Source organism: Tenrec ecaudatus, chromosome 8 (assembly GCF_050624435.1).
Source record: "Tenrec ecaudatus isolate mTenEca1 chromosome 8, mTenEca1.hap1, whole genome shotgun sequence".
Taxonomy (NCBI): domain Eukaryota; kingdom Metazoa; phylum Chordata; class Mammalia; order Afrosoricida; family Tenrecidae; genus Tenrec; species Tenrec ecaudatus.
Genome location: NC_134537.1, coordinates 126,004,115 through 126,025,660, shown reverse-complemented (window position 1 = coordinate 126,025,660; position 21,546 = coordinate 126,004,115). Strand labels below are relative to the sequence as shown.

General features: G+C 48.5%; 1 protein-coding gene across 7 annotated transcripts in view; it reads left to right on the top strand.

Moving 5' to 3' along the window:
- TENM3 (teneurin transmembrane protein 3) overlaps positions 1-20,901 on the top strand; it is a 710,639-nt gene extending 689,738 nt beyond the window's left edge. For all 7 annotated transcript variants that reach the window (XM_075556851.1, XM_075556855.1, XM_075556853.1 and 4 more), the window contains 4 exons: positions 4,776-5,072; positions 9,975-11,586; positions 14,910-15,040; positions 17,318-20,901. In XM_075556851.1, coding sequence (XP_075412966.1) covers positions 4,776-5,072; positions 9,975-11,586; positions 14,910-15,040; positions 17,318-18,073 — 2,796 coding nt within the window. In that variant the 3' untranslated portion in view covers positions 18,074-20,901. The remainder of the gene's footprint in view (positions 1-4,775; positions 5,073-9,974; positions 11,587-14,909; positions 15,041-17,317) is intronic.
- Positions 20,902-21,546: the final 645 nt, after the last annotated feature.

Below are 21,546 nucleotides of genomic sequence, written 5' to 3'. Positions count from 1 at the left end.
TTGGCTTCAGAGGCAGCCGTGGTTCACCTGGTCTCCTACAGATGAGGTTGGGGTTTTTAAATCATTTTATTGAGGGCTCATACAACTCGTATCACAATCCATCCATCCATCCATTGTGTCAAGCACATTTGTACATTTGTTGCCCTCATCATTCTCAAAACATTTGCTTTCTACATGAGCCCTTGGTATCAGCTCCTCATTTTCCCCTCCCTCCCCACACCCCCTCCCTCATGAACCCTTGATAATTTATAAGTTATTATTTTGTCGTGTCTTACACTGTCCGACATCACCCTTCACTCACCTCTCCGCTGTCCGTCCCCCAAGGATTACAAGAGATCCTTGTAATGGGTTCCCCCTTTCTATCCCCCCTTCCCTCTACCCTCCCAGTATCGCCACTCTCACCACTGGTCCTGAAGGGTTCACCTGTCCTGGATTCCAGTTCCCGTCTGTACCCGTGTACCATGGATAATGGTTTCAAAGGTCGTTGACTTGGAGCTAACCTGCTCTTTAGCTAAAATGGCTACCTTTCCTTCATATGTATTTTACCACAACTCAAAAAAAAGACACGTTTTCAAGGTTGAAGAGTTGCCGTGAATGCGTCCCCGGGCTCCTGCCCCGGCGGCAGCACAGGGCCTGCTGAAGAGGAAGCGTGGACAGGTTTGGGAGTGGCATTGTCCACAGGAGAGCGCAAGCATCCCTCCTCAGACACAGAAATAGGTCTGGCCAGAGAAGCACTGTGAGAGAGTGAAAAAATGAGGTTCACATCCTCTTACCTCTAGAATGTTGGGTTTAGAACCTAAACCAAAGGCCTGTGCATTTGGAAGTGCCTCCTCCGGAAACACTGGCTTTTGCATTTCGAAAAGCTGTGTCTGGAAAAGCCCTGCCTGGCTGCTGGAAGCTGTCAGGATACTGAGAGCCCTCACCTGAGTTGGGAATGTGGGGAGGAAATTTTTACAAAATGAAATAGCCACGGCCACATTCTAATTCTTTCTCCTCATTTCGTTTTGAGAAGAGAACACAGGAGAGGCTTCTCATATCAGCCTTGTCTGGGTGAAAAGACCAATGTGAACCTCTCTCCAGAGGTGGTGTGTCCGCCTGCTTCCAGCGGCCTCCCTCAGGTGGCTGGTTTGGATGGCGGTTCACCCGACAGCAGCAGCAATTCCTGCGTCTGATTTTCATCTGTGTGTTTTGGTGTCTGCTCGTCATGCTCACAAATGAAGGATGCAAAGCAGAAGCCAATAGCAGGTGACAGGCAGTGGGAAGGGGTTCCAGGCCTGTGCAAAGGAAGCTCACCCTCCCCTCCCCGGCGGAGCCCCTCCCTACAGCAACCAAGCAGTCACGACCCTCCCCAGATCCGACTTCCGCCGCAGCTAGAGGACCTATTACTGCACAGACAAAGGAGGATGGAGAAAGGCGGTGCAGAATTGAAAGAAATGCAAACAGGAGCCTCGCTGTGGGCAAGCGGTCCCTGGGACCAGCTGAGGAGGGAGGGCGAGAGGGAGCCAACCCGTCAGGTTTGCTTCAGGGGGGTTGGCTTTTCTCTTCCATCAGGGTCTGAGAGACCCAAGAGCCCAAGGCAATGGTGTCAATTGCAGAGCCTCTTCTGGAGGCATCACCAAATGGTGTGTCAATGTAGACTGAAGAACTGCATTCTGCCCCATCATGCCCAAGTTCCTTTGACGTTAGATCCAAGGTTTCTATCGAATTTTTAAAAACTGAGTTGTAGCATTCGCTAATGCAGCTAAGGAAGGAGCAAGGAGCAGGCAGTCATCTCCACATGCTGCTGGGGCAGGTCGGTTCAGACGGGCCGATCCCGGCACCACAGGCCTGAGCCGTCCTCCCTGGTGTCCTGTGGAAGCCCATCATTGCAGCCAAGGTGCCAATCCTTCTCCTGGGGAGTCTTCCTTCTCTTTGCTGGCCCTCCACATCTCCACAGGGGCAAACGGAATCTCAGAAAGCTGGTGGGTCGGAATAAAGTAAAATAAAAGTCCGTGAAACACAGAGCCCAGACCACCAGATTTACTTAGCGGTGGGGTTAACAGTCCACGGTCAGGATTTTCAAAGTCCAGGGTCCTCCCTCAGTGCACGGCACTGCCACCACGGCCACACGACACTGCTGCCTTAGTGCAGCCCAGCCAAGCTAGATCTGAAAAGAGACCGAACCATCACACGTCTCTCTTCAGGTTCGTCCAGAGCGCTACTCTTTCTTCTTCTTTTCTGATTCATCTCTCTGGAGGCCTCCTCCTTTCTCCATACGTCTTCCCGATGGAGATCCGCAATGATGGTTAGCTCGCACCGTCTGCTGTGGACCGCTTCCCAGCCAGCTCTTTGGACAATCAATTGGAAAGGTTTCGTTTTTACATAGGACTTGCTTAGTGTCAATGACAACCCACTGCCATCCCGTTGATCCTGACCCACACCCACCCTACATGACCGGGATGGGGAATGTCTCGCCCGGGCTGTAGGAGACCCCAAATCACCAATACCAATTAACACCCACCAAAGAGAAGCCCTGCTAGCCATCGCATTCTCAGTGCCATGGTCAATGCTGATGCACAGTGACCTTCCTTGGAGGACAGAGTAGATCTGTCCTGGTAACTTGTTTTTGTTTTTGCCTTTAATTTGCTGATTACAGTTTGAGATTATTTTTTGCCCCTTTTAAAGGCAGGAATTAGTTGGGACTCAATACATATATCATAGTCCATATTTCAACCATATCATGCAGGATTGAACTTTTCAAGGGAGTAGAAGGCTTCTCACTTGGAATGGCTCGTGGTTTGGAACCTCTGACCTTGCATTTAGCACCCCATCCCATCCCCATGACACCACCAGGCCTCCTGTCATCACATAGTTAAATGCTTGACCAGGAGTTCCTGGGAATTTATGCTTTAAATATCCAATGGCCCTTGGCAGAAAATAAGGGGTTCCCACCCCTGCTAGATGGAGTTTCTGAGGCTGTAAATCTTGGGGAGAGCTGACAGCTTGATCTTCCTCCCATGGGGCTGGTGGGTGTGAGCCATCAGCCCGTGCTTAGCAGCCACGCTACACCAATGATGGAAGGCGAAAACTAAATTTTGTCTAAGATGCTATCTAAGTGCACAGTGTATATCAAGCTTGTACATCACATATGCTTACATGTGTATACACACACACACAAATGGAGATGTGTGCATATGCACATGTTTATTGTATGTGGCATTGAATCGATTCTGACTCGTCGTCCCCTACAAGTAGCAGTGTCCCCGGGGTGTTTCTTAGACTGTAATCTTTCTGGAGCAAGTAGCCAGGTCTTTGCTCATGTGTGTGGACTGAAGGGGTTGAACCACCAGAGTTTAGTTTGCAGCCAAATACTTAACTGTTGCACTACCGGGGCTCCGTGTGTGTGTGTGTGTGTGTGTGTGTGTGTGTGTGTATCAAAAGAGGCCAGTCACCAGAGAGGGACATGGCGTTTGGAGATGCAGAGAGTCGACACAAAGAGAACGATACGCTCCTGGGGAGGTAGATGGACCCAAAGGCGGGGAGAGTGGGCTCAGGCACAGCAACACCATGAGACTGGTGCAGGAGCGGGCAACGCCTCATTCTGGTGTGCGTGAGGGCGCTATGGGTCAGGGCCGACTCTGCTGCACAAGGCAATAATAGCAGAGTGCTTTATTTTGCAAGTTCTAGCTAGGACATAGTCATGCACAATTACATTTTTCTCATTTAATGTTAACAAGCAAAGCAGTTACCATATAGACTCATGTGGAAGCCGAGCTTTCCAGCACATTTTTAATGCAGCGTTTGTGGTAAGAATTAGGTGCCTCGGTGGATATTTGGGTCTGCTTACACTCGCATATGTACAGTACTGAGCATTTGAGTCCGCATCTGTTGCCACTTGAGTGCTGGGGAAGACCAACTAGGAGAAGGCCAGTCTCTGACACAGGTGGAGGGGTGGGGGATGGGAGAGGGTCCACAGACTGCACACACGGTAGGCTATTTGATTCCAGCCACAATACTGTTGCAATAGGGAATGCTGGCAGGAGCATGCCTTGGACCACACACCTTGATGGGCAGATTTAGGCAAAGATTCTGAATCTGGCTCCCAGCCACGCCGAGCCCTACTGCAACGGCATTTGTAAATAAAAGTACAGTACTCAGCCCACGCAGGCGCGGTACTTGGGGTCTCTGAGGGCACTCTCAGCTAACTTTACTTAAAAAAAAATAAGCATACTCTAAAACATTGTGACATTTTAGCACTTGGCCGAAAGCAATGATCATGTTTGTAACCTCCTGCTATTTAAACTCATTAATAATTTACAGTAATGTGGGTTCCAACTTCTACTTAACTGCTCTTTGAGGGCTACAGTCACATTTACCACTGTGTCTTTCTTAATGTCGCCGTGACAAATTTAACAAGCAATTATTTTCCAGTGTTTTATGGGACGGAGGGTCTTGGGGTAATTTACACAGATGTCAGGTTTCCTGCCTCCATATCTTCTAAACAAACTGTAAAGCAAAACCCTTTTAATTCTTCTTCTTCTCCTCATTTATCAGTTGGTTAAAGTTGATAACATTTCATTGAAAAGGTTTGGAACGCACGCCAGGCTGTGTCTCTGCTTAATGAAACTTTTTTTATTCAGAGCAGTTAATCTACCACCTTGCACTTGTACCCAAGAAGTTGCTAAATTAATTTACTGACAAAGTGTGTGCTTACACAAGAGTGGAGGCTCGGGGGAGGAGTCGGGCTGGTGTGGGGGGCGGATTTATTTCATCATCACATGTGGTTTTTCCAACAGGTGAACGGCAGAAACCTCCTCTCGGTCGACTTTGATCGAACCACCAAGACAGAGAAGATCTACGATGACCACCGTAAATTTCTGCTCAGGATCGCCTACGACACATCGGGGCACCCCACCCTGTGGTTACCCAGCAGCAAGCTGATGGCCGTCAACGTCACCTACTCATCCACAGGTCAAATTGCCAGCATCCAGCGAGGGACGACCAGCGAGAAAATAGACTATGATGGACAGGGGCGGATCGTGTCTCGGGTCTTTGCCGATGGTAAAACCTGGAGTTACACCTACTTAGAAAAGGTAGGCCTGCCTGCAACGTTCCAGACGGGGAGGGAGCGGTTAACATTCCCAGCAGGCACAGAGAGCACCATCGTGGTGGGGAAGAGAGGAGAAAAACACACAACAGTGACACATGACTGAGTTCCATTGATTACCCTTCAGTATTCATATGTAAGTCACATTGGAAGAACAGTGATGAATTTCTGCATTATCAAAGTGGTTGGTCCTTAGTTAAGTCTGACTAGCTGAGGCCCTTTTAACTGATTTATGCTGTAAACAAACAAGCAGTAACACTGTCCACCTGCCAAGCGCGTGCACCAACAACATCCACAAATCAGACCTTGCGCGTGTATGTCATTTGAGCGTAATGTCCGTGCTCGCTCTTTCGTTTGAGAAAGAGCCTAAGCTGTCAGTGATGTGTTGCTGTTGGCAGGCCTGCAGCACACCCATCAAAAGAACGCACGTCCCGATGGTGCATTATTAACCCAAACAGCCTCGGGTCTTAGAGACCGGCACTGGCAGGGATTCTGTGGCATTTCTCTCTTCTGCCTGCAGAGAAGCATCCTACCTTAGGCTCCTCCCCATCCCATTCTGCCCCTTTAAAAAAACTTTGCATACCACCACAAAGGAAACAGAGCTACACATGTACAAATGCCAAGTCCCACGATGCAGGGCTCCAGGTGGCTACCGGGGCCAAGAGAGAAGGAAGGAGAGGGAAGGATGACTTCGCTGGGGCGCCTCTCTTCAGAAGTGCAATCCACCAAAGAGCATATTTATGGACTCATTCATTGGCCTCGAGACAATCTGGATCACTTAAAAGTGGCTCCTTTTTTGGGAGTTCTGATACCTGGCAAAATTCAAAGCACCCCACTGCCAATTCATAAGGCAGCCTGAGTTACAAACTCTTCACAGGGTCTGCCTCCACCCTCCTTCACGCCAGTCAGTATAGCTTCTGCCAGCCAGAGCTTGCCACATCCACCTCATTGTTGCCCTCATTCGCCTCACGCAGACTTGTCACCTCAGATGCTCTGTCCACCGCTGCATTCTGGACCTTGCCTGGCCCCGGTGCAATGCCTTCTAACTCTTAGACAGGCTGCAGAAGCGGTGAACAAAAAAACCCTCAAAGGGCAGCTCAAAGCAAATATAATAATGAAAGGTGCAAAGAACACACTCAGGATGTCTCTAGCTGAAAGAACTGAAGAAAGCAGGTAAGCCTCGAGTTGCAACATATTGAAGGATGAAGGAAGCATAAAAAGGAGATGGAAGGAATACACAGAGTCACTGGACCAAAAAGAGTAGGTTGGCACTGAACCATTTCAAGAAGTAACATGACCAAGACCTGGTGGTATTGAAGGAGAAGGCCAAGCTGCATGGAAAGGCATTGGTGAAAATAAGCCTTCGGGAATTGACGGAATAGCAACTTAAATGTTTCCACAAACTGACACATCTCTGGAAGAACTCACTGGTCTATGCCAAGAAATTTGGAAGCCCGCTACCTGGCCAACTGACTAGAAGAGATACCATTCCAAAGAAAGGTGACGCAACAGAAGGCAGAAATTATCGAACAAGGTCATGAATATCGAACGCTAGTAGAATTTTGCTGAGGATAATTCAGCAATGATCTCGGCAGCTCCTGGAGCTGCCAGAAAATGAAACACGATTCCAAAGAGGACGTGGAAGGAAGGATTTCATTCCTGATGTCAGATGGATCCTGGCTGAAAAAAAGGAGACTGTCAGAACGATGCTTGCTTGTGTTTTATTGACTGTGGAGAGGTATTTGACTGTGTGAATCATATCAAACTCTGGGAATTCCAGAACACTTCATTGTGCTCACATGGTAACTGTACAGACTGCTAACCGGTGACCGTTCAAGCAGAACACGGGAATGCTGCATGGCTTAAAATCAGGAAGATGGCGTGTCATGGATGTTTCCTCTCATCAGATGTATCCAATCTGCATGCTGAGAAGATAATCCAAGAAGCTGAGCTGACCTTGCATCAAGATTGGAGGAAGGCGCGTTAACAACCTTGCTTGCTGAAAGCCAAAAGAACTGGAAGCACTTACTAATGAAGATCAAATTACAACTCAGTGTAAGAAAAATAACCACAACTGGTCCAATAGGAAACACCATGCTAAATGGAGAGAAGATCCAAGTTGTCAAGAATTTCCGTCTTGCATAGATCCACAATCAACACTCTCCGAAGCAGCAGCCAAGAAATCATTCGGTGTTTTGCATTAGACACATCTGTTGCCCCAGGTCTCTTTAACATGTTGAAAGGCAAAGATGTCCTTATGAAGACTGAGGAGAGCGTGGCCCAAGCCATGGTACTTTCAGTCACCTCTTAGGCATTTGAGAGCTGGACAGTGATGAAGTAAAACCAGTAAAGAATCGATGCATTTGAATCATCGCATTAGTGAGGAACATTGAAAGTCCCATGAGATGCCAGAGAAACAAATCTGCCCTAGAGGAAGTATAATCAGACTGCTCCTTAGAAACTTTGTCTCACAGCCTTTGGACACACTATCAGGAAGGAGCTCACCTCCATAGTTCTTCCAGCTGGGGGCCCATTGGCCAAGCTCTCCTCTGGGGGGTGGAGGGCACTAGCTGCTTTCTTTCCCTCAAACAAAGGACGATCTCCATCGGGTGAGACGTTCCCTCCATGAGAAGCATCCTCCTGTTGGAGCCGGTCCTTCAGCTGGCTTCCGGTTGTGAGATCACAGACACAGCTCCCTGCATTCACCCTTTCAAGTCAACAAATCCTGATATCTGGGAACTGCTTCACTTCCCAACCTGTGGAAAGTGACAGCTAAATTATGCAACCATCCTCCCAAAATTAATTCAGTACATTGCGGGGAACACTCAGCAATATAAAGCCCCAGACTCCCACAATTGATAGTAGTATTCGTCACGGGACTGAAAAGTGTCGGGCGGAGCCAAGGAGCATCAATTAGTGAGGAGTAACTCAGGAAAGGACACTAGGAAGGACCAGGATCGCCATCAGGCATCTGTGGGGACCAGAAAAGCTGCCGAGAACTTTGTCATCATCTCTGCTTAGTCATCTAGTGCCGCTGTAACCAAAGTGCCGCAAGTAGATGGCTTTAGCAAACAAATTTAATTCTCTCAAAATTTAGGAAGCTAAAAGACCATATTGGGGGCATTGGCTCTAGAGAAAGGCTTTGTTAACGCTGAGAAGGATCCTTGCCCCCTTTCAACATTGTGCGCCCAACACCCCTTGGCAATCTCCCTGTGCCTTGGCATCAGTCTTCCCCTAGGTCTAGGAGGTTTTTAGCACAGGGTCTTAGCACTCCCAGGTCTACTTTCTTGATGGTACTGAGGTCTGTCCCTCTGTGCTCACTTCTGTAAGATAAATGATAGTGCGGGTCACACCCTGGGAAGTTCCTCGTGTATCAGGTAAGGGCTGTGACTGAATAAAGGTGCTCCTCCCACTCTAATTCCCTTAAAGCTGTTTGGCTGATCACATCAGCTCACATCATGGCGCATGATTGCATCATTGCATGGCTGCAAACCACCGGGAAGCCTGTTCCAGCCAAGCTGACGCTTACTTTAGGGGAACACAACTCAATCTGTGACATCTCCTACTGGGATAGACCCAGTCAGCCAAGACTTATTCATAGCAAAACCAGGAACGTTAACATCAAGAATAATTTTGAAATACTGTAACACTAGGTACCAGTTCTTGTGGATGCAGCAATGATCCAAACCTTTCTCGGAAGAAGGCAACCTCTTAGGAATGATTCTTGGGACATTTACTGCACAGCCAGTGTGCAGACACAACAGCTTCTGGTGATTTCCACAGAGGAGGGAAGACGGGAGCCCAAGTCATGCAAAATGCTCTTCAGGATGGTGGACAATCAACAAAACAATGAGCCTGAGACAGGGGTGCTGGGACTTCATGTCACATGTTCAGAAACAGGTACTCAAGTAGTTCTGCAGCCTCACCATCCCACACACACACACACCCCCCCACCTTAGAGAAGCTTCTCAGAGCAAGGGAGGAGGGAGCCCAGCGAGCTGTGACTACTGAGCTTCATGGAGTCTGCCCCAGGGTGGAGCTTCCCTCAGGACGCAATAAATATATGGCATCTGACGTCAACGACCTGCAAAATAGGCAGAGCTTATTTTTATTTACATATATAGTCACGTCAACATGTAGCCCAGCAACTGCACCTACAGCACCTGAGGCATGAGTCAGACTTGGCACACACAACAGGACGCATCAAAATGTAGATGCTGTCATATTCCTGCAGACGTGTGAGAACTTCTCACAAAGACGCGAGTGTCTGGGGCCATGTTTGTGCCGAAGGCATCCGCAGTTCTCCGTCACCATGTGATCAGTGGAGCCACGTCGGGTGTTTTCTGTATCCATTATCTGTTTGGGGCTGGTTTTACACAGCCTCCTTACGAAATCATTATTTCTCATGTTTGCCTCCGCCCTCCAGTGAATGAGAATTAAAACATGACTTAAATGAATCCCCCATCAAGTTGGGGGAGGGAGCCACCTTCCTAAATAATTGCTAATTATGAATAGGGTCGCATTTCCCAGGTGCTGCTTTCCTCCTGGAAACGCGGTCTCTAAAGCCGCTTTGCTCCTGCCGAGATGAAGACTTATCCAAATCCACTGACAGTCTGCCGCCTGGCTGAAATGCCTGGGCCAAAGAATTAAAAAAGGAAAACTGGTACAGTCATGACAAGTAGCACATTATGAGCCTCGAGCCACTAATTACGGGGCCCCACCCAATTAAGCATCCAAGCAAATTAGGCAGGGGATCATTAGGAACATGTAAGGTCAAGGTCAACGCCGTTAAAATGACCATTCTTTTCTTCAGCGGAATGGTTGGGCACGTGTTGGGACCAGACCTGCGTTTGCTTTCCCCGGGTAACAAGATGTTCTTTCTTCGCAGTCCATGGTTCTCCTGCTTCATAGCCAGCGGCAGTACATCTTTGAATACGACCTGTGGGACCGGCTGTCCGCCATCACCATGCCCAGTGTGGCTCGCCACACCATGCAGACCATCCGCTCCATCGGCTACTACCGCAACATCTACAACCCCCCAGAGAGCAACGCCTCGGTCGTCACCGACTACAACGAGGACGGGCTGCTCCTGCAGACGGCCTTCCTGGGGACCAGCCGGAGGGTCTTGTTCAAGTACAGACGCCAGACCAGGCTCTCGGAAATCCTGTACGACAGCACCAGGGTCAGCTTTACCTACGACGAGGCAGCGGGGGTCCTGAAAACGGTCAACCTCCAGAGTGATGGCTTCATCTGCACCATTCGGTACAGACAGATCGGCCCGCTGATCGACCGGCAGATCTTCCGCTTCAGTGAGGACGGCATGGTCAACGCCAGGTTCGACTACAGCTATGATAACAGCTTCCGCGTGACCAGCATGCAAGGCGTCATCAACGAGACCCCGCTGCCCATCGACCTCTACCAGTTCGATGACATCTCAGGCAAAGTGGAGCAGTTCGGGAAATTCGGCGTGATCTACTACGATATCAACCAGATCATCTCCACCGCAGTCATGACCTACACGAAGCACTTCGACGCACACGGACGCATCAAGGAGATCCAGTACGAGATCTTCAGGTCGCTCATGTACTGGATTACAATCCAATACGACAACATGGGCCGGGTCACCAAGAGAGAGATCAAAATCGGGCCCTTCGCCAACACCACCAAGTACGGGTACGAGTACGACGTGGACGGGCAGCTGCAGACGGTCTACCTGAACGAGAAGATCATGTGGCGGTACAACTACGACCTGAATGGGAACCTCCATCTGCTGAACCCCAGCAGCAGCGCCCGCCTGACACCGCTCCGCTACGACCTGCGAGACAGGATCACTCGGCTGGGGGATGTGCAGTACCGGCTGGACGAGGACGGTTTCCTGCGCCAGAGAGGCACGGAGATCTTTGAATACAGCTCCAAGGGCCTTCTGACTCGCGTGTACAGTAAGGGCAGTGGCTGGACCGTCATCTACCGCTATGATGGCCTGGGAAGGCGTGTGTCCAGCAAAACCAGCCTGGGGCAGCACCTGCAGTTCTTCTACGCCGACCTGACCTATCCCACTCGGATCACTCACGTGTACAACCATTCGAGCTCAGAGATTACCTCCCTCTATTACGATCTTCAAGGACATCTTTTTGCCATGGAAATCAGCAGTGGGGACGAGTTCTACATCGCGTCGGACAACACGGGCACGCCCTTGGCCGTTTTCAGTAGCAACGGGCTGATGCTGAAGCAGGTGCAGTACACCGCCTACGGGGAAATCTACTTTGACTCCAATATTGACTTTCAACTGGTCATTGGATTTCACGGTGGCCTGTATGACCCACTCACCAAGTTGATCCACTTTGGAGAGAGAGACTACGACATTTTGGCAGGACGGTGGACAACACCTGACATAGAAATCTGGAAAAGAATTGGGAAGGACCCAGCGCCTTTTAACCTGTATATGTTTAGGAATAACAATCCCGCGAGCAAAATCCACGATGTGAAGGACTACATCACAGGTAAGCTTTCTGTGTTCCTCTCCAGGTACTGAATAGGACTCTTCACCGTGGAGACGACACATGGGGTAACTGGAAATGCCCTTTTTTTAACGCAACGCCTGTGAAATCTCTCGAAGTGCCTACTCTTTTGACTGTGTTTACTTCTCTACGGAGACGTACAGGATAGGAGCCTGGAGCTATCCTTTGTTACTTCCTATTCTGCCTGCCAACACCCACAGCCACCATGTTCTGGAATAGCACTGTCTTCACCATCTAGTGCTGCTGTTCACAGAAATGCCCCAAGTGGGCCGCCTTAACCAACAGGCGTGACTTTCCTCTCGTGGTGCAGAGGCTGGGAGTCTGAATCCAGGGTACCAGCAGTAGGGAAAGCACCCTCGGTTGGCTCTGCAGGAAGGTCCGGGTCTCTTTTCAGCTTCTGTACCTCAGCAATCTCAATGTCACTTGGCTTATATCCTCCATTTCCTCTTGCTTGCTTACTCTGCTCTTTTGTAACCCAACAATCCTGACCCAACGATGCTGTGTAGTAACACTGCTATATTAGTATAACAAGAGCCCCAGTCCTGAGCGGGATTTCACTTGATCTTAGCCAAAAGGCCAAGAAGCGATCTGAGCGGGATTTCAACAGCAAGGTGCAGGGGTCAGGATTTACAGTACGCATCTTTGAAGAACACAGTTCAGTGCAGACCAAGCACACAGGTCAGCCACTTACAAGAGGGAAATAGCAAGGGAGAGCAGACACCCTGATGAAGTCCGAGGCCCAGAATAGAAGCTCCCATCCTAATTCCCCTCCTACCAATGGCATGGCATTACAGGGGCCAGCCAGGCAATTTTTGGTGCTTCCGTTTCCTCACCTATGAAATGGGTTTAACAACGTCTACCGTATAGTATAGCTAGGATCCCTGGTGGCGTAGTGGTTATACACTGATCTACAATCTACCAAACCAGCACTTCCAAACCACCAGCCGCTCCTTGGGAAAGACAGGGCTATTTCCTTAAAGAGTGAGCCTCCTAAATGCACAGGGACAGTCCTCCCCTGTCCTACAGAGTCGCTATGGGTTGCCATCAACTTGATGGTAGCGAGGCCTGATAGTATAAAATACAATTAAGCATTTAATTCTGCTTTAGGAATTGTAACTACATGAAAAGAGTGTCGTATTGCCCTTCACACCACCTCAGGCCAACAATGAGGCAGGATCTCCCACCAGATGCCTAGCCGATGGCCATGCTTCTCATTTCTTGTCTTCTCATAGACTCTGTGCTTATTGCCATCAGCACAACTCTGGAAACAGTGACCTTACTAAGAAGCATGCCAGTTTTTCTCCCAATGGGGTGATTTAGGTAGGACAGATCTAAGACCTGTACTTTCCAATTTTAGTGTATGTCACTGCATTCGTCTTGTACAGATTTAAAAAAAAAAGCGTGATCCCACTTCTGCCACCACAGGACAGCCAGGATGTAGAGTGGAGATGAGGTCCTTTTGAGGACGACTCATGCTATCTTTTGTGAAATGACCTCTTCACTCATTCTCTACTCCAAACAGCTGTTTCCTTCTGCTTCCACCTTTCCTGCCTGAAATCACATATTAGCCATCCTGGCCAGTGTCTATGTCTCCAGGAAAGGGTTGTTCTCTGTCTTCTTGTTGTTGGGGTTTGTTTGGACTTGTGTTCACGGTTCCTCCAGGCTGCCTCTTTTCTAGCTCTGTGTTCGAGGTGCACCGAAAAATCTGTTCACTCCTTTCTCAGGACAACACTCAAAAAGCTGACCCTTTCATTTCACATCTGCCGCCTCCTCTTCCCGGGCGCTAAGCGGCTCCATTTCCCCTCAGTGTGAAACAGCTGAAAGACCATCCTGGTTCTGCAGCCACCTGAGGGCATTCTCATTCGGGGTTTTTCAATAACCGTCTACATTCAAGTCCCATTCTTTGGCCATACTTGTCGATACTTAAGACCTTCTAGTTACCCAGACTTTGTCCAGAGTAGGAGAGCCTTTGCCCCAAATACCCCGCCCAACCTTTAGGAGAAAGGATTTGTCTCAAAGCATCACCTCCCCTACTTGTAGCCATATACATTTCATCATCACACACACACCCCCCAAAAATGCATCATCTTCCATCCTGCTGATGTGCCTCAGACTTACATCCCTCACAGCACCCCTTTTAAAAGTGGCTGAGTACCTCTGGTTTCACAGCCACGTGATGCCTGGACAAAGGACCTGCCAAACTAGCAACGAGGTGAAAGTGTGTGCCCAAGAGAAGGAAATGGGAAACAAGCAGCTCTCCATCATTCTGACAAACAGTTCACCACTGGTTATTTAAGAGGTGTTGACAGGGGCTGACTGCAAGGCTGGGAAGCCCATCGCTCCTAAATTCCTCCTCTCCTAGCAACATGGACTGCAGGGAATGCTAGAGCAGCATTTTCTGGAAAACATCAAAAGAGAGGGGGAACAGCATAAAATATATTAGGTGGAATGCAATTTCAAATTTTCCTGCAATGTGCTTAATATATAAAATAATCTACACCCAACTGTACTCATAAAGCCACAAGCCTGCTGAGTAGTTCGGTAACATTATAACCTCCAGAATAGAATAAAAGCCTTATTCGGAGTTTAATGGCTTTTGGAGTCACATGGCTGTATTTTAAAATACCATTTTAAAGGTTTCCAGGTTCTTTCCCCCAAAAAGTTTGTCTCCACCTGTGCACAGCAAGCCTTTGAAGTGCTAGCTGACGGTAATCGGAACTTCTGTGCCCTTGGCCACTGTTGCCAGCTTTCAGCATTCACCTTTGATTAAGAATCAGCTGTTGATTTTAATACTCTCCATTTAGGGTCGTTATTAATAGAAACTGGGCGGGGAACTGTCCGTATATCCTTGGGCAATCACTTTGGAAGGCTAATCGCACACGACTTCCACTTAAGGACAGCTCTGACCGACGGACCGACCGACCGACCGCAAAAGAAATTTCCTTTGTTTTCCACAATTTTGTCTTCTGTGTGCTGCGGTGCACCGTGACAGCTCCTTTGCTCGCGACTCCCACCGTACAATGCAACTTGGTGTCTGTGGCGGCGTCCCCCGCTGTCGAAGGGAGATGCTGTCACTGTATTTTTTGTACCTCTTCTCTGGGTTCCGCTTTCTAGGTTATTGTCTTCAGGCCTGAAAACAGATGCAGGGTTTCCAACCGGGGCCTGACGGCAAAGGCGTGCTCCTTTTCAGGTTATTTATTTGAGAGTTGGGGTTGTTTTTTGTTTTCCTTTCAGGTAAGGATTTAAATGTCTCTAACAGCAGAAATAAACTCTAACACCTTCCACTCTGAACGTTCTCCTCCTAGATGTTAACAGCTGGCTGGTGACATTTGGCTTCCATCTGCACAATGCTATTCCTGGCTTCCCTGTTCCCAAATTTGATTTAACAGAGCCTTCTTATGAACTCGTGAAGAGCCAGCAGTGGGATGATACACCGGTAAGAGATGCAAAGTGAAACGGTGAGGAGGTTATGAATGGATATGAATGGCTTCCTGGTGTGTGCCTAGCCCGTATTTCACCGAGCGACCCCTGGGAAAACTGTCCCAGGGATGGCGAGGGGTGTTCCGCCCCATTAGGGGATGTAAAGCCACAGCATCGCCTCTGCTGCTTCCTCTTCAGCAATCGGGAGGCCTGCTAACAAGGCTTAAGTCTTTTAGAGACGCTAATGAAAACATAGGACAATCATTATCAAAGGGTAATAAAATGCAGAAGCTCATTTCTGAGCACAGTGTTGCTTCAAAAACACAAAAATAAAACCCACGAAAGCCGAGCACACGTTTATGGCACTGGGGACCGGAAGGCAAAGGCACAATAAACTAGAGGGCAGAGCACGCATATTACAAATTAGCAGCCCACAAACAATGCCGCTGAGTTCAACTTCTTTACGGTCTTAACAGTGTTTCCTGGGAAAAGATTTAACATAAAATGTCCTCTGGCTAAGGCTCCACCTGCAGCCGGCCATGTGTTTGTGGAATGTTCCTGAAAGTAAAGAAAATGACAGCAGCAGGCCTCCATTTCAGAAAATGGCACTGCTCACCCCACCACTCGGAGTTCAGATAGGACCACACTGTGGTACGCGCAAATGCGGACACACACACACACACACACAGACACACACACACACACACAGAGCCCTAAAGTGCTCTAGCTTAAAGCCGGTGTAATTAGAGACCAAGAAAGTGGGTTAGCCCATAATGATAGAGAATGCGCAGTTTCTAAGAAAGATTAATTCCACCCCACCCCACCCCCCTTGAGCAGTTCCCCATAATTTCAGTGGATACAAAGGGAAAGGACAATCGTGGTGAAAAGACACACACACTCTTGCATTCTGTGCCAATTCCTAATTCCTCTGTAACATGTTTTATACTTCATCTAAAAGCAATTCCTTTTTCAGATGTCACTTCTAGACTTCACAAGCAAAAGCCACTGAGTCTCAAAGCTCTGGCAGCCTGTCCAACATTTCTAATTGCAACTCGATCCACCCTGATAACGTGCCAGGAAGAGATACCGAGGTTTCCTAACGCAGTTGAAGCAGCGAGTCCCAATGACGTAGACTCTCCAACATGTCTGAAAACACTTAAGTCTAACTGTGTAAAATGGACTGGCCAGCTTTTGTTTTCCCAGGCAGCCTTTTAAATGTGGTTCAAGTTCTCTGTCAAGAGAAGCACACTGTAAGGACAGCTTAGGGATTGGCTGGCAGAGCCGGCCAGGCTGCCCCAAGTGCAGAAAAACAAATGTTTCTTTCACTGCTGCAAATGAAACAGATGTTCCCATTTGGGAATCACCGACCAGACAAACATCTGGTAGAAAAATGGCTGGGTTAAGATGCCCCCCAAAATTTGAAACATTTGCCCATGGAGATGGCTCACTGTCCTCGAGTCTGTGAAAATAGTTGTTTTCCTGAAGTAACAAATACCCGTTTCCAGCTGGCCCCGTTCAGCCATCCTGGTGCGCTTTAGTTCTGCAGTTACATTGGCCAGGATTCAGCTGAAAGCAGTGTTCCCTGGGAGAAGGGTGTAGAGTTCGCCTAAACGACAGTTCGGTTATTTCCAGGCATCTAAAGTGGGGCCCAGTTCTATGACCCTGAGAGTCCCCCAGCCTCTTAAATCCTCCTCTCTGTGTGGGACTTTCTCCTCAGTCTCCTGGGGCTATCAGGCTGGCCAGGAAGACCTGAATTGCTGTGTTCCCCCAAAGGGGGAGGGGTGGGGAAAGAACATGAGGAAACACTCAAATATTTTATCCATATTAGAAGCAGAAAAGGCACTTGTGGCAATACATTTTTTCACCTTAATAAAAGGTGAGGAGGGGTGGGGGGAATGAATTTAAGGGGTGAGGATTCCGACTTTCTTCTCTGAAGATCCTAGTGGGGTTTTAACCAGCGCCTCAGTGGTGTCCAGGGGGTGTTCTGATGGCGTGTGGCTCCGCCTTTGGCTGCTACTCAAGGTCTGCAGTTCAAAACCGGGCGCGGCTGTAGCAGAGCAAGATGACGCTTTCTACTTCTGTAAAGAGCTACTGTCTTAGAAGGCCACAGGGACAGTTCCACCCTGTGCTGTAAGGCCGCTAGGAGTCATAATGACTCCAAGGCACAGGGCTGGGTTGGGTTGGGTTGGGTTTGGATGGCACTCTCCACAGAGATGGGCCATCCCCAGGGAGCCTGGTTTCTGGGCAAGCCAGTGCTACCGAGTGCTCTATAGACTCTCTCTGTTCCTTGCAGCCCATCTTTGGAGTCCAGCAGCAAGTGGCGAGGCAAGCCAAGGCTTTCCTGTCTCTGGGGAAGATGGCCGAGGTGCAGGTGAGCAGGCGCAAGGGCGGCGGGGAGCAGTCGTGGCTGTGGTTCGCCACGGTCAAGTCACTGATCGGCAAGGGCGTCATGCTGGCCGTGAGCCAGGGCCGCGTGCAGACCAACGTGCTCAACATCGCCAACGAGGACTGCATCAAGGTGGCGGCCGTGCTCAACAACGCCTTCTACCTGGAGAACCTGCACTTCACCATCCAGGGCAAGGACACGCACTACTTCATCAAGACCACCACGCCCGAGAGCGACCTGGGCACGCTGCGGCTGACGAGCGGGCGCAAGGCCCTGGAGAATGGCATCAACGTGACCGTGTCGCAGTCCACCACCGTGGTCAACGGCAGGACTCGCAGGTTCGCCGACGTGGAGATGCAGTTTGGGGCGCTGGCGCTGCACGTGCGCTACGGCATGACGCTGGACGAGGAGAAGGCGCGCATCCTGGAGCAGGCGCGGCAGCGCGCGCTGGCCCGAGCGTGGGCGCGCGAGCAGCAGCGCGTGCGCGACGGCGAGGAGGGCGCGCGCCTCTGGACGGAGGGCGAGAAGCGGCAGCTGCTGAGCGCGGGCAAGGTGCAGGGCTACGACGGGTACTACGTACTCTCGGTGGAGCAGTACCCCGAGCTGGCCGACAGCGCCAACAACATCCAGTTCCTCCGACAAAGCGAGATCGGGAAGAGGTAACACCCAGGGCCCCCGCGCCCCCTCTTCTGCGAAGAAGGCCAAACCGCGTTGCTGCATTTTCTCTGGAGCCTCCACCACCCCTTTGCTCAGATTTTTCTGTAGCACAATCTGCATTGGACTCTCCGAGACAGAAGAGCCCTCCCAGGAGAACGAGACTGCTGTTACCCATCATCATCCTCATCATACTACAAATCCACAACAGTAAATAATTAAAAAGGAGAGAACAACTTTTTTGTTTTTCTGAATGACCTTAAAGGTGATCGGCTTTAAAGAATATGTTTACATATGCATACCGCTGCACTCTCAGTTGGACTGAAAGTATTACGAGGAAAGAAGAAAAAAAAGCCTAAACATTTTGAGATAGGCTGTCTGTTCCTTTGAGGCGCTGTAGTTAAGGTAAAAAAAGAAAAAAAAGGCATACAGTGTTTCCAAATATTACCGAATTGTCGACCTTTGCTTACAAGAAGTAGTCTCTCTGCATAGGATGTGATCTATATCTCTGTTCATTTTAAACCGTGGGGCAAAGTTGCTGTTTCTAGACAACCCAACTGCTTCCCCTGTGCTGCTTTGTCAAAGGACATTGGCACAAGTGACTTCAGCGACAGCGGGGGGAGGGGATTTAATAAGGGATTTGACAACGCTAACATGGTTTGCCTTGGGGAGGGAAGAACTGGGGAATAGAATCCTTGTCACTATAAGCAAAGGAAACCTTGATTTTTTTGTAAATTATGTGAGACAAGTTGTTTATGGATTTTTATATGAATTACAATTTACTGTACATCAAATATTAGTCTCAGAGGAGTTAATTTATGTAAAGTGTTTAAAAAGTTTATACTTAAAAAATAAAACGATAAAAACATGTGAACTGTGTGATTTTTTAAAAGGATTGCACCTTTTGTTATCTGTTATAGCTGTACAGTATAAATTATTATATTGTAGAGATATAACAACTTATGCCTATAATGTCCAGAAGTGTTAATATTTTTGTATTAGGTTGAGAACACGTGCAACTTTCTACCATTAGACAGATAGGACAGTGCAATCCTACGCGGGTGGCTAACGAGAACGGCTCTTTTTCTCCAAGCCCGTGCCTCAAAAATTAGCTACTCGGAGGCACAAGAGCAAGCGAAGGCTGGCGGGCAGTCCAAGCAACTCCATGACCACCACGAGCAGGGTGAGGGGCTCTCTGGGCCTCTCTCCACCCCAACCGTACCTGGGGAGTTGATCGGCTTAACTGCCCTTCCTGTTCCCATTCCCTGGCGCTCAGCTGCAGGATGGAGGAGAGCACATCAGACGCTGGCCAGCAGGGAAGGATGTGATGTAGCCTCGACCCTAGGAAACACACGTGTCTTTTTAAGACCTGGGGGAGATGGTGGACCCAGAGGTGGGAGGAGAGCCAGCCAGAGGTGGTCAGGGGTACTCGGTTAGGCTTGGGTTTGAACCCTCAGGTCATGGGGGGTGGGGTGGGGGGCAAAGGAGGAGATAAAAAACGCTCCTGTGAGCCCACATGACCAACACCCCTCCGCCCCCCGGGGAGGGGGGGGCTGGTTTGAATGACAGACCTAATCTGTGTTGGGGAAGCCGGGATGGCAAATCCCACTGGAAGTGGCCCGACAGCCTCGCCCCTCTTGCTCCCGGCGGGCAGGAGTGTTGCCGCTGCCATCTGCACTTCTGCTCCCGCTCAGCCGCTCTCACAAATCTCTTTCGTGAGCATTAAATTCAGCCACCAAAAAAATATTTTTAGAAAATATTTCTCAGTTCATTGAGCTATAGTACACACTGTTTTCCTCTATGTATAATGGTGATAAAATATAGCAAGTGAACATGTCGTAAATATAAAGGTTCAAGTGATGTATTGAAAATAATTTTCTAACTGCTTTGTATGTATCACATACTCTAAATTGCACAGTAGGCGTGTCTATTAAACAGATTGGCTGGGAGAGTTTCAAAATAGCTACTGAGTTTCCGGTATCAGTGCTATGACTGTCTTTGTGTATTTGGTAGAGCATACCGAAGTAATTAATCTTCTAATGAATGCTGATATTTTATTAGAATGAAAGCACAGATTAGCATTAATATTTTTTATCCTGGAAATCCTTTGGCGAGTGTGACGAAGCCCAAATTTAGGAAACTATGAGATTTCAAACCACACGAACATGGCTCTGTTTTCCATTTTATTTTTAACTGTTAGCGTGGGTATTGCAGTTCCGTCTGACGGAGCGTCCGCGGGACTGTATGTAGCATGCTGTAAGTACTTCGGGGTGAAATCAGCCGAGCCCAACTGCGCAGAAATGTTCCTCACATGGTGACCATGAAAAGCGTGTGCCACATGACAGAAGTGACGTCATAGTCTTGCCCTCTTCTTCACGTGGACTGGGCCTTTCCAGTGGGGCACCGAGAAATCACAGATTCGGAGCAATGTAGCTCCTGGTGCTTATTTTAGATGAAGTCAAATCAACCCAATTAGTGTCTTGTTAGTAGGTATAATGAGCCTATTTCTTTCTAAAAAGACTTGTGATCTGGACATGCTTTTACAAGAAATAGTGACCTTGGGGAATATGTAAACAAAAGAACTTTTTTTTTCTAATAGTTTGGGGAGGGCGGGGGTCTGTATAATGAAAAGAATTAGCTTACAGGAAAAAAAATTGATATTCAAAGTATTTTAGGCAAAGCCAGTCAAAAATGCTTTCATGATATTTTGAGATGTAAATTTTGTCTGATTTGTATTGTTCTTTTCATTTGCCTTCTTAACTTTATATGTGACCTGAATTTTCCATAACTTGATGACTATAGATTGCATCTAGGCATTCCAATAAAAGGCAACCCAATGTGTGTGTGTTTATATATTTCTTACACCTTGTCTGAGCCAGTATGACTTTTTGTGTTTCGAGTAGAAGATGCAAATAGATGCAGTTGTTGGGGTATTGATTCATCTGCAGCCCAGTTGGCAATATCTTTTATTCTATTTTATTTTTTCCCCCCGCGTCCACTGGCCAGACTGCCAGCTCAGCAGAGTGTACCTCACATAGACTCTCCCGTGGCCTACTTTGAAGAAATGTTAAATACGCCCCCACAATGCCAAACACTATCACTCTAAAGAATTTAAAAGAAGAAGAAGAAGAAAAAAAATCCCATTACTACTGGAAAGCAGGCCTGGTGCCTGTGATCCTGGCAATAAGTGTGCTTAATTAAAACACTCGATTAGAATAATCAGTTTGGGCCTGATAGGCTCCCAGCCTCCTGGAGCTGTCTAAATCTACATATAGACCACCTGATTAGGAGATGCTTCGTTCAGCAATTCTGGGCTGGCAGGCCAGGGCTGCTTTGGTTTTAGCCGTAGAAGGCAGACTTCATCACACTCGCTTTGTAGTGACAACCTCAACGTGGTAACATGTTGATCCCACAAGAATCAGGTCACTCTGCTTGACAAACGACTTCTACTTTTTTCTCTCCTTGAATTACGGTTTAGAATG